Source organism: Camelus bactrianus, chromosome 24 (genome assembly GCF_048773025.1).
Source record: "Camelus bactrianus isolate YW-2024 breed Bactrian camel chromosome 24, ASM4877302v1, whole genome shotgun sequence".
In the NCBI taxonomy this organism is placed as follows: domain Eukaryota; kingdom Metazoa; phylum Chordata; class Mammalia; order Artiodactyla; family Camelidae; genus Camelus; species Camelus bactrianus.
In genome coordinates, this window is record NC_133562.1 from 21,780,746 (window position 1) to 21,794,285 (window position 13,540).

Sequence of the window (13,540 nt, forward strand, 5' to 3'; positions counted from 1 at the left end):
GACATTTCCGTTCCTCCCAGTGTTATTCAACAAAGTAAATGACTCCCTTCTTGAAAAACCAGCTCTTTTCATGGTTTGGCTGATGCCCCACATCCCCTGTTTTCCTCTTCACCTCTCTGCCTGTTCCTTCTGGTTGCCTTTGTCAGCACTTTCTCCGCTGCTTGACATCTTACTGCTCCTCTGGGTCCTCTTCTCTTTTCAATTTATACTCTTGCCCTAGGCTGTGCTGATAAACTCAAATTTATATTTCTAGCACATTTCTCTCATCTGAGTTTTAGATTCATGTATCCAAATACCTCCTTGATCTCCGTTGTATATCTGACAGGCATTTCAAAATTAATATTTCAAAATACAGCTCTCTCTCCCCACATTCTAGCCTGTCCCTCAACTTGCAATTTTCCATCTGTGATGTAACAAATCAACCCATTTGCTAAATCCATACAAGTAGGCGATACTGTCAGTTTCTTTCCTTCCTACTTCCTCTCCATCAGCAGCAAATCGTATTAATTGTTCTTCCGAAATATTTTAATAATCTGTTTCTTTCCATCTCCATTCTTCTAGACTGCTGTAAAAGCTGATCTCAGGTCTGTAGTTCTCAGAGTAGTTTCAGTCATTTTCAGAACATGTAAATCAGATCATCTTACACCTGCCTAAGATCTTTTGTTGAGTATCGATTGCTTTGTAGATGAAATCCTTACTCAGTACTGTGATCTTAAAGATTTTACACAATTTGGGCTTTGCCTACCTTTTCAGCCTCCTTTACTTTAGTGTTTAGTGTAATTCACTACATTGGGCCTTTTAAAAATTCCTTAAACACTCAGATTCAGGGCCTTTGTACATCCTGTCATTTTGGCCTTGTCTAAATATCACATCCTCATTCCTTCCTTTTCTGACGTCACGATCTGAGTTATTTCCCCGACTGTGTCTCTCTCCTCCACCAGATGTTGGGCTTGCAGTAGGACAAGGTACTCTGTGAACCATGGCACCCTTGGCCTCTCACATCCTTGCCTGGTTTACAATAAATATTGGATGGTGGGATAGGGGGATAGACGGATGATGAAAACCTTGTCTGTGACATAGATATATAGATGAAAACTGACGGGCAAATGTAGCCTCTCTTATTCCTCCCTTATTAATAGCAGATGGTAATATTATATATATATTTCTTTTAATTCTTTCAGCAAGATCTTTGTACCTTCTTGATATCAAGAGCCTGCAAAAACTCAACACTGGCTAATTATTTATACTGGTATGTGAAATCAATTTTTTGTTTGTTTTCTCATCATTGTTGAAGATTCCTTTTTTTCCCATACTGTAAACAGAAAGACACTTTAAAATGAGGTATGAACACTCATCAAACGCCCAAATGGAATATTTATATCTAGGTGTATTCGTTTACAACTGTGCTCATGGAAATGCTCGCTAGCACTCCAGTCTCTCTTCCTTTCACAAATTTTCCAGTATCTCAGATAAAACCAGGTAAGGTCGTGGGTTTTTTTCAGATTGATTTCTGTTTGCCTTTCATGCCGCTTAAGTAGTGTAAGTTTCATACTTCACTGTCCTTCCAGGGTGTGTATATGCACGTTACTTCCTAAAACGTGGGAATCATGCAAAAACAGAAAGTTAGAATTTTAAGTTTCCTCATCTCATAAGGCATGTTGTAAGTGAACTTGGTGCAGTCTGACCTAGGATTACATTGTTTATCCGGCACTTTGCCGTTTCACCCTACTTGCCGTGACCCTTTTCCCGTTTGTCCTTGTGAAGTTAAGTAGAATAAGTGTGTGCGTCTCTTATTTTACACGAGAACAGGTTTCTTGAATGAGTTGAAGGAAAGAAACAGAAACTAAGGGCCTAGAAATGCTCCCTGACTTCCTGAGACAGAAGCAGTATGAAGCATGGCTCCCTCTATGTGTCATAGAGTCCCAGAGCATAAAGAGCGAGCACCTTCAGCCACGATGGGAGGTATTTGGGGTCAATAAAAGCAAGCACAAGGATTAAACACTCGGCAGGAGAGCCTTACCCAGTTTTACAGAGCGAAGGGCGGGGGCGGCTGGGGAAGGTCTACCTGAAGCTTTCTGTACATTTGAGAGAATATTTTTAAAACTTCCTGACATACTTGTTATTTTTTAACGGTAAACATGATTTCTGATCTAATCTTACCACTCAGTTTACTATGTCTGACTTAAACAGTGCAAATTAATACATATTTATTCTGAAAGATAATTGTGGGGTTTTTTTTGAAGGTTAATGAGGAGCTTTGCATTCCATGAAGAAATTAAACAGAGTACTATCTTATTTTGAGCTGAGTTTAGGCTGTATAATCCTAATCAGGCCATGCCTTCATTTCCCCACTCTCCAGACATAATGTTATTCTGGATACTGCTCTTGTAACCAAGACATAGGTAAATAAATCAAACACTATTTTAATAAACACAGATATCCATTATTCACATAACAGAAATTTCTTTAGTTTCAGCCTTTATGATTCTCTCTCTTTTTTTTTTAACATTTTTTATTGAGTTATAGTCATTTTACAATGTTTTGTATGGTTCTCTTTTTTATTGAAGAAAAATCTCTATCAACAGTTTTAACTAAATCAGTCTTTTTTTTTTTTTCCATCTTTGAAATCTGTGATTTTTTTTCCCTTCCCCCGGTGGCCTTGGTAGTGAGAAGAAACATAGTCTCTTGCTTTTACTTTATCAATCTAATGTAATATTCATAAGACCTCATTCCCTCGCAGTAACTTTCAATGTGGCCTTGAAAGTATACACACAAAATGTTTTGGTTAGTTGCCAGTCATCATTTTTACTTTGAAAAGTTAACTTAGAAATTCTCATCTTACCAAACAGCTCCTCTTTTCTTTTAATGTAAACTCTTGCTCCCTGTTATCCGTATTCCAACATGAATTCTTACATGTCCACCTACTCACTAGTGTTATGGAAAAATATTTCCTCATAAAAATCTAGGTAAATAATTCAAAGGAAATTTTTTCTAAATGTGTGGGGCATTGTGCTGAGGTTTTGAGTAAGTACTTGTATGCTTCTAAGGTATTCAGAATTAAGGTTTTATATATTTTGAATCATTTACCAAGAATTCCTTTATGAATACATTTCTTTCCTTGTGGTGCTCATGGAAAGTTTTCTCTGGCTCACAATTTATAGTCTAGAGTAGTCACTGTTATAAGAGCTGTGTGTACATATGTTGATTATGTAGTGTTTAAAATTATATATTCTTTGGATTTGACTGTAGACCGAATTTCATTGTAAAATTTGAAATTAGTCGTGATAGACTCTTTGACAGCTTATTTCAGGTAGGAAGAGTTTTCAAACCATTCTGACTGCAGCTGAACAGTAGGAACACTATTAGATGAACAGTTTCCAATGAGGCAACAGTTTCTGTTCAGAAAGATGACTTTTGTTTTCTCCATCAGTGATAAACAAAGTGCCAGCCTAGCTCCCAGTCTTACAAGCATTCCATCAAACTCAGATCTGATTTGTGTGTTCCCACTGTGTCTCTGACTCACTGAAGCAATAGCATGTGCTGTGTCTCTTCGTTCTCAGAGGTGTCATTGCCTTCCCCATATTTACAGTCTGCATATTACATATTCAGAAATACCTACGGGGGACCAAAGCTACTGATGTGGACTTCTGACTTTGGTAGACACCGCTTTTGTGATCGTAGGGTAAAATACAGGAAATAATTTCAAGTTGTTGACTTAAAAGAATCATTCTCTTCCTTTGAACATGGACAGGATAAAATAAAAATATTAATCATATGGAACAATTTATATGCCTCTCGGTCTAAGCTTCCTCTTTTATAACAAATGTATTAAAATATAAATTTTAATTGATTGTGCTATTTCCTATTGAACAGTTTGAATTTTCTTTTCCATTTGCTTCCTTTCCATTGATTAAACGGCATTCCTGCTTTAGCTGCATCCTTAGGGGCCTATGGCAGTACAGACAATCATTTAAAATGAATAGTGCAACCTTTTAAACTGCAGAGGGGAGTTACAGTCTCCAGTCTGTAAAGTGTTGGGCATCAGGATCTATAAATCGTTCCGGTGTTTTATTTTTACAGCTGCTCCAGTATGTTGAAATTGAAAGTAAACTTTGGATGCTGTGACATGTTTTCCTATAACTTTTAAGACCTTTCAAGGTGATAAAGGTTATTTACCCCACAAAAATGAAACGGCCAGGAAACAGGTAGACCCCTGATGTCATCATACAGTGGGCCATTTTGGCTGCATTTCTCCTTGAAGGTGACAGATTTCAAGGAAATACCTTGGAGTGCTTTGTAGAATCTACTTGGTACTATGAGCGGAGAGTTCAGCAGTGACTCGTCTAGGTATTCTAGGCTTGATCTAAATTTGTCCTTCATTTTGGAGGTGATGGTGTCATTTTTCGTTTAGATGGACTTTGCCTTTGCATCAGAGGTGCCTTTGAGAGGTGGTTGATGTGTGGCCTTTATGATGTAGCAGCAGCCACTGTGTTTACTTGGTGCTCAAGGAGACCTGCACAAAGCAGTGGCACCTGTATGTTGTGGCCTTCTGTGTTACTCCTTTAGAAATGCGTTTGCTGTATAAACACGGAAAAAGACAATGAATATACCGAGGTGATGGAGACCGTCAGGGGCTTCAAAGGGTTAGAAGAGTGTAGATTGGATTTGAACGGTACTGACAGTTTTGTAGTTTAGAATCACAGTCTTAGGTGATGTCGTGAAATGACCAAACATCCTGGAATATTGTGAGTAGGAAAAATACGAGTTTATCTGAGCTGTTCTCAGCTTATTCATCTAGAACAGAGCTATCCAGTAGGATGATTGTATCGATCAAAGGGGGTTTGTTTTTAGAGTTGGAGAGGCCAGGTAAGAAGAATCTGCTGGTTGACTCCAGATGGAGCTGACTGTTAGTACAGGATGACCATAAGAGGCACTTCACAGGAAAAAAAATCAGTAGGGCCCGGTGACTAATTAAGTCTAGGTGTTTGGAGAGGGGGACTGTGAGCTAGGTTTGGCTGGAGATGCACAGACTGCAAATTAAACACAAAGTGCTGGTGATAGTTTTATTATTTTTTATTTTTTTAATTGAGTTATAGTCAGTTGACAATGTTGTGTCAATTTCTGTGTGCAGCACAATTCTTCATACATGAGTATACATATATTCATTTTCATATTCTTTTTCACCGTGAACTACTGCAAGATCTTGAATATATTTCCCTGTGCTGTGCAGCACAAACTTGTTAATCTATTCTATATATACCTGTCAGTATCTACAGATCTCAAACTCCCAGTCTGTCCCTTCCACCCCCCACCCCCCGGCAACCACAAGTCAGTATTCTATGTCTGTGAGTCTGTATCTCTGTTTCTGTTTTATATTTAAGTTCATTTGTCATCTTTTTTTTTTTTTTAGATTCCACATATGAATGACATCATATGGTATTTTTCTTTCTCTTTCTACCAGTGATAGTTTTAGATAGCACCTGTTCTCTCTGGTTGGGTTACAACCTCAGCGCCTTTTTCTTATATTCCAGTGATTCAGTCATTTATGTTTCCTGCCTATCTTTTGAGAAAACTGGAGTTTGCAAACCTTGCTACATGAGAATTTCCAGTGCAAATCCATGGAATATTAAAAGTACCTTTAATTGAGAAAAATAACTTACTTAGTGTGATAACTTTAATTTTATACATGTTCAGTTAAAAATGACAAGCAGTGTCTTGAAAAGGATCTGCTGCTTGAAAATTAAGAGTAGATGAATGTAAAAGCAGGCCACATAATGAAACACAAAATTAGACCCTAGATGTGAACAAAGGGATACAGATGTATATATTCATACTTGAGAATTGTCCACATTGAGATGATAAGTTATTAAATCCATGAGACAGGAGTCACTCATTCATTCAACAATAATATATTGAGTTTTATGAGTCAGGCATGGAAGTACTGAGGGTACAGTGCAAACAAGACAAGACAGATTAAGCTCTATGCTCTCATGATGTTTACCTAAATATTCTCTTTCCCAAAAGTAGTCGAAAGAAAAATAATTAGTAGCTGTGACTTGAGATTTCTGAAACACCATCAGTTAAAGAGGTTGAAAAGTTTCATGTGGTTTTTAAAGATAAAACAGTGTGAGAGTAAACTTAGTAAATAGAAAGAATTGTGGCCTAGGAGCCCAAAGGCCAGGGTTCCGATTTCAGCTCTTCAGTTAACTAATTGTGCCACCATGGGCAAGACACAGCCCTTCTAAGTCTAGCTGTCGATGAAACAAGCAGGTTTCAAACTATACATCATAATCCATTGAAATCAATTTAAAGGCTCACAATCTAGCATTTGTTATTTAAAGAAAAATGAAATAGAACAGAGTAATGAATATTGACATGTTGCTCATAGAGTATTGCTTTGTGGAACCTTTTTTTCCAGTTTTATGCATCTGTGTTCACACATGTGGCTGTGACATAAAATATGTTTCTTAGTGTGGCTTGTTCCTTTCAGAACAGCTAGAAACACTGGAATAGACAACCTGTAGGATCTAATCCAGATCATTATTTATATGATTATATGAGTTGTATGAACAGTTCATGTTTAAGAATATATTTATAATTTTTTAACTCTCTAAAACCACAATTTTATGATGGAAAGATTGAAGATTATATATGGAATTTTAAGACATGGGGGAGTTGGATAGGAAAGGATAAATTAAATTAAGGTTTTTATTTACCTCTCAGATGTATATTGAGAAAAGTTTCAGAGTAACTCAGAATAAAAGAGCCTTATGTAGTACAAAAAGTATTACTTAGATTTTGAAAGTATTATTCATGAGATTTGTGAGCTTAGTTGATTTCTGAAGGTGTTAATGCTCCATCTACCTCATAAAGCATTAGGAGAAAATGCTCATTTTGATGCCAAAACCTTTAGAAAATCTAAAGTATTGTACAAATTAAGGCATTACTGTTATTAATTTTCCTTTTATAGACAGTTATGTATGTTGTTCCTTAATTTTTGACTTTTAAAAGAGTGGTGATGAAATGTTTTGCTACTTCCCTTAGTTATTTTTGCAAATGTGAATTAATCTACTTTAATGGAAAGGCATAAATATTTACAGAATAAACCTGAGTTTCATTTCCCATCTGTATGAATGACCTAACATGTGTTTTTAAGGTATGTGATAGTGGAATGTGAAGACCAAGATACTCAGCAGAGAGATCCGAAGACCCATGAGATGTACTTGAATGTAATGAGACGATTCAGCCAGGCACTGCTGAAGGTAACCATTCAATGTAGGGGTTGGCAGGCAGTGCATGGACCACATCTGGCCTATTGCTTCTTTTGGTATGCCCTGGGAGCCAAGGATTGATTGTTTTCTATATTTTTAGATGGTTTAAAAAAATCAAAAGAATACTCTGTGATACATGAAAAGTATGTGAAATTTACATTTCAGTATTTATAAGAGAAATTTTATTGGAACATAGTCACGCTCATTAGTTTTCAGATTGCTTATGGCCACTTTTGGACTACAGTAGCAATTGAATACCTAGAATGGAAACTGTATGGTCAACAAGACCTGGAGTATTTGTTCTTTGCCCCTTTTCAGAAAGTTTGTTGACCCCTGATTTAACAAAAATAAACCTGTATGTACCTGGAACAAAAAAACCCCAAAGCTTTGATTTTTTATTTCACTGTTTTCTAATTTTATTAAGACCAGGTGCATTCGCAGAGATTTGGCAGTGATCATATTGCAGGGATTTTCTATATAATTTGTATTTTTGCTTTTATAATTTCTAAAGGTATACAAGCCATTTTCCCCCTTGGTGTTCTTGTGATCCTTAAGGCAGTGTCATAGTTCAGCCAGTAGAGGGCGCACGGGCAATGGAAGGAAAACTGTCACAACACTAATCTGTGATCTGCTACAGAAATGCTTTGCTTCATAGCATCTTTATTTGCTGTTTCATGTTCCATTTAAGTTTTCTTAAAAATTTAAATCATGACTTATTGAACTGTTTGAGACTAAACTTTAGTTCTCAAAGCTTAGAGACTGTCTACATAAACTTTTCCATCTTCGAAATGAGGATGATGATATTTGCCAAGCTGCCTGTATCAACATGGTTGAGGAGCTTAAGTGAGAAAATGTATCTTATAATATTTTATGAACTGCAAATGATCACATAAGACTTGACAGCATTTCATTTTTCAGTTCTGTTTTACTAAGCAAGCATGTTATATTGCTATTTGAGAACTTTTTTTTCAAGTATATATTTAGTTCTCTTGAAGGGAGTATTGTTTCTGCCTTATGCCCAGCACACGTCTGAAGAAATCATAGGCTTCCAGATATTTATTGAATCAGTAAGTGAATACATTTCGGGTGAATGAATTCTGTCTTGTCACATTGGTTGCATGTGGGAAAAAATGCAATTTTTGATAGACTAGTATTCGCTGAAGACTCAGGTAACTTTCAACTGGGAAAGGGTTGGTGGTGTTTAAGATAGCAGGTTTCTCATCATCTTTGAATCAAGGTAATTTCTTTTTTGATTTTACTTTGTATTGAAGTTTGTACCTGTTAGAAGAATAAAGATCACCCGCGCTATAGAGGAAACCCTGATATGATGCTACATAGAATTAACGTTCCTTTCCCTTGAATCCCTCCAGGGTGACAAATCTGTCAGAGTTATGCGTTCTTTGCTGGCCGCCCAGCAAACGTTTGTGGATCGGCTGGTGCACCTGATGAAGGCCGTGCAGCGAGAAAGTGGAAATCGTAAGAAAAAGGTAAGCCTTTGGGCTTGGCTTTCTGTTTACAACAAATATAATAATATCTTGGTATAATAAGACCCTGAGTTTTGGCACTGTCTCCTTGGTTGATATATTTTATGAAATTCTTATCATATAATTACAGGCATACCTTGGAGATACTGTGGGTTTGGTTCCAGACCACTGCAGTAAAGCGACTATCCCCACCACAAAGACAGTCACACAATTTTTTTTGGTTTCACTGTGCATATAAAAATTAGGTTTACGCTATTCTGTAGTCTGTTAAGTGCACAATGGTATTATGTCTAAAATAACAGTGCACATGTCTTAATTAAAAATACCTTATTGCTGAAAAATGCCAGCCATCATCTGCAGCTTCACAGATCGTAATCTTTTTGCTGGTGGAGGGTCTTGCCTCGAAGTCGATGGCTGTTCACTGATGAGGGTGGTGGTTGCTGGAAAAGGGGTGGCTCTGGCAATTTCTTAAAGTGAGGCGGTGGTGGAGTTTGCTACCTCAGTTGACTTCTTTCTTTCACCAACAATTTGATTTCACTGTAGCAGGCGTGGCATGTTGATAGCACTTTACCCACAGTAGAATTTCTTTCAGAACTGGAGTCACGTCTCTCAAACACTGCCACTGCTTTATCAGCCAACTTTGTTTCATACTCTAAATCCTTTATCATCATCTCAACAGTCTTCACAGCATCTTCACTAGGAGTGGATTCCATCTCAGGAAACCACCTTGTTTCCTCATCCTTAAGAAGCAGCTTCTCATCTGTTAGTTTTACCATGAGCTTGTAGCAAGTCACATCTTCAGCCTCCACTTCTAAGTCTAGCTCTCTTGCTGGTCACTGCCTCCACTGAGGTCTTGAGCCTCCCAAAGTCACCCTGAGAGTTGAAATCAGCTTCTTCCAAACTCCTGTTAATGTTGATACTTTGATCTCTTCCTGTGAATCATGGTAATTCTTCATGGCATCTGGAATGGTAAATCCTTTCCGGAAGGCTGTCAATTTACTTTGCCCAGATCCATCAGAGGAATCACTGTCAATGGCACTTAGAGCCTTAGGACATGTATTTCTTAAATACTAAGACTTGAAAGTCTTAGTCCTTGATCCACAGGATGCAGAATGCATGTTGTGTGGGCAGGCATGCAAACGACACTAATCTCCTGTACATCTCCATCAGAGCTCCTGGGTGACCAGGTGCCTTGTCAATGAGCAGTCATATTTTGAAAGGAATCTTTTTTCCTTAGCAGTTGGTCTCAACAGTGGGCTTAAAATGTCCGTTAAATCATGTTGTAAACAGATGTGCTGTCACCCACGCTTTGTTATTCATTTGCAGAGCACAGGCAGAGTCAGTGTAGCATAATTCTTCAGGGCCTTAGGATTTTCGGAATGCTAAATAAGCACTGGCTTCAACTTCGAGTCACCCATGGCATCAGCCCCAGACCAGAGAGTCAGCCTGTCCTTTGAAGCTTTGACGCCTGACGCTGGTTTCTCCTCTCCAGCTGTGAAAGTCCTAGATGGCATCTTCTTCCAGTAGAAGGCTGTTTTGTCTGCATTGAAAATCTGTTGTTTTAATGGAGCCACCTTCATGAGTTACCTGAGCTGGAGCTTCTGAAGAACTTGTTGCAGCTTCTCCATCAGCCATTGCGGCTTCACCTTGCACGCACTTTCCTTAAACCCCATGAACCAGCCTCTGCTTGTTTCAGACTTTTTCTTCTGCAGCTTCTTCACCTCTTTCGGCCTTCACAGAATCGAAGAGAGTCAGGGCCTTGCTCAGGATAGGGCTCTGGCTTAAGGGACTGTTGTGAGTGGCTTGATGTTGTGATCTGGATGGAGACCGCTAAAACTTGCTCTGTGTCAGCGATAAGGCTGTTCCACTTTTTTATCATTTATGTGTTCACTGGGTGGCACTCTTTATTTCCTTCAAGAACTTTTCCTTTGTAGTCACAATGTGGCTGTTTAGCATAAGAGGACTAGCTTTTGATCTGTCTTGGCTTTCAACATGCCCTCCTCGCTGAGCTTAATTATTTCTAGGTTTTGATTCAAAGTGAGAGACACATGACTCTTACTTGATCACGTTGGGGCCGTTGTAGGGTTGTAAACTGGCCTAATTTTGATATTGTTGTGTCTCAGGGGAAAGAGGAAGAGAGGAGGGGGATGGCTGGTCAGTGGGGCAGTCAAAAACACTCACGTGTTGTAGATTAAAATGTTGGTTCCCTGTTTTGTGTGGGTGTGGTTCATGACACCCCAAATCAGTTACATAGTAACATGCAAGATCATTGATCACAGTTCACCATAACAAACATAATAATAACGAGAAAGTTTGCCAAGTAGTGGTGTGTGCTGTGGAGGAAAATAAAGCAGGAAAGGGGGCAAGAAGAGGCGGGTTCAGGTATTGGGCTGTGTTTGACTTCTCAGTGGAGTGGTCAGGAAGGCCTCACTGAGGGTTGACACATGGACAAAAAAATCCGTGCAAATATCTAAGAGAAGACTGTTCTACCCAGAGGGACAGTGAGCATGAAGTCCCTGATCTGGGAGCACACGTGACTTGATTGAGAAATCGGAAGAAGCCCAGGGCATTTGGTCACATATTCTCCCTTTAACAAGCTCACCTGTTTAAAGAATGCACAACTCACAGATTTCAAAGGAAACAGTTCTTTTGAAAATAAATAGATGGGCTTAGTCTAAACACCGAAGATCCTGCTAAGTAGCAAAGCTGTTTTGCACCATGACTTGAATTTCTCAGTTTCTGAGCTCTCGGCTCGGTGCATTGTGCATGTGAGCCAAAGGAAATAAGTGATGGGATTTTAGGGAAAATTTGATCACAGTCAGTGAACAGTAAAGCCAGGGTCCAGGTTCCTCCAAGTGAACTGAATTGACTTTCTAAACCCAGAACTTGCCATGGAGCAGCTAATGAAATCCTTGCTTAATATTTGGTCAAGCTTCTAATGGAATCATAGTTTCACTTTGTGACTTCTCAGATCCTTTGAAAACAGAAATTGACTCTTTTTGTCCAGCTTGAGTATATTCCCGATTCTCAGTTGCAGCAAGAGAAATACATCCCCTACCCTTGTGAAAGTCTATAGTTTTTCACAGGTCAAGGGATTGCTCCTTTGAAAGCATGCCCCACTGTTGCCAGATGGATTATAAGTGCTTGTCCCTCAGACATAAGATCTCCTTTATTGTTACGTTACTTTTGCGTATACTTTTCTGGTGCTTTGCAAGTATTTCAGAGTTAATAGAATCTATCTGTGACTTTACCATATGTTTTAAAAACTGCTTTTTCAAAGTATTAATGAAACCTCATTAATACTTTCTGACTTGTTCTCCTAGAATGAGAGGCTACAGGCATTGCTTGGAGACAATGAAAAAATGAACTTGTCGGACGTGGAACTCATTCCATTGCCTTTAGAACCGCAGGTGAAGATTCGAGGAATAATTCCAGAAACAGCTACACTCTTTAAGGTAATTGTGATGGATCGTTCATGTGTATGATTGGACCTGATTCTTTAAAGCTAGAGCAGACATTACCTTTGAAAAAAGATACCTTTTACTTACCAGTGTGTTGATGATCTTTTTATTACCAGGAGGCATTTTTATATGAAATGTATAAAATATTTTTATATCTCTGAGCTGTTGTATTATCTTTAATTCTTCAAACTTTTTTATTAATCACCACACCCGCTTTTTTCCATGTAAGCTTTTTTTTAAAAAAAAGAAGTTAATTTGCAAACTTAGACATTTAGTTCATAAGTTCACATGGTTAGATATGAGTCCCAATTAACTTTAAAGTTTCTCAATCTGATACCTGTTCCTATGACTTAAGTTTTTTCTTAGATTTTCCAATGTAATCACTCCCTTTAGTCCTTAACAGAATGCCAGGCTTCCTTTTGGCGGGCCACCACTTGGATGGCTAGGAAGAACTAGAGGCAGCTGCCTTCTGTAATCAGGCCAGAGGACTGAACATCAGTACTTGTGAAGCATCCTTATCTGCTGGGCGTCGTATTGGAAGCTCTGTGTGAGACATGATGGCTTAGATTTTCTAATTCTAGGAGTAGAAGGACATAAGTTGCATTGGGATATTACTTTGTATCAGGCAAGAAACTTAGGTATATAAAAAGGGATGTGATTGATTACAGAAAGAAATAGTTCAGGTTTTTTTAAGGATGTGTTTAGAGGCAACCTGTGGCAGCCCAGCTCACACAACTGAAACATAAGTTTCATAAAGTGGTACTTAACCTCATTTACTGCATGTCATGGACTCTTGATAATTTCTGTTCTTTTAGAAACTCTTCCATCAGGGTAATTTTTAACCATTGGTTGCAACTTATTTGATTGGTTTTAAAACCCATAATGAATTATAACCTGCAACTTGGAAAATGTTGGTACAGAAAATAAAATGCAAATATTTCTTAGTTCATGCTTACAATCTACTGGAGGCTGAAATGAAAAGAGCTACACACAGGACAGGATTCATGTAACAACTGGTGTTCTTTGGACTCAAACTCCTAAATAAGATCTGCTTCTCGTGTTCGCATTCCCAAAGGACTTATCCGGGACAGTGGATCGAAAAAGTAATTTCATCTTTTTTTTCAAAGAGGATGGCAAAGAATATCTAAGACATAGAGCAGTTGAAAGAGTGGGATATAAGAATTTGTCACCATTGTTAGGTGAATTTCGGACCCATTTTTTTCCTTAATATAATTTTATAATGTGTCTTATATACACAAAGTAAATGGTTAATAAAATATCATGGGGCATCTTTTTAATTCTAATAGCCAGTCCTCATTTTTTT

At 38.1% G+C, this 13,540-nt stretch overlaps 1 protein-coding gene across 3 annotated transcripts in view; it reads left to right on the forward strand.

Annotated features, from left to right (window-relative positions):
* The window catches only part of PIK3C3 (phosphatidylinositol 3-kinase catalytic subunit type 3), a 113,978-nt gene that overhangs the window by 58,225 nt on the left and 42,213 nt on the right, over positions 1-13,540 (forward strand). For all 3 annotated transcript variants that reach the window (XM_074352298.1, XM_074352299.1, XM_074352300.1), the window contains 4 exons: positions 1,182-1,249; positions 7,157-7,262; positions 8,642-8,758; positions 12,079-12,210. In XM_074352298.1, the coding sequence (XP_074208399.1) occupies positions 1,182-1,249; positions 7,157-7,262; positions 8,642-8,758; positions 12,079-12,210 (423 nt within the window). The remainder of the gene's footprint in view (positions 1-1,181; positions 1,250-7,156; positions 7,263-8,641; positions 8,759-12,078; positions 12,211-13,540) is intronic.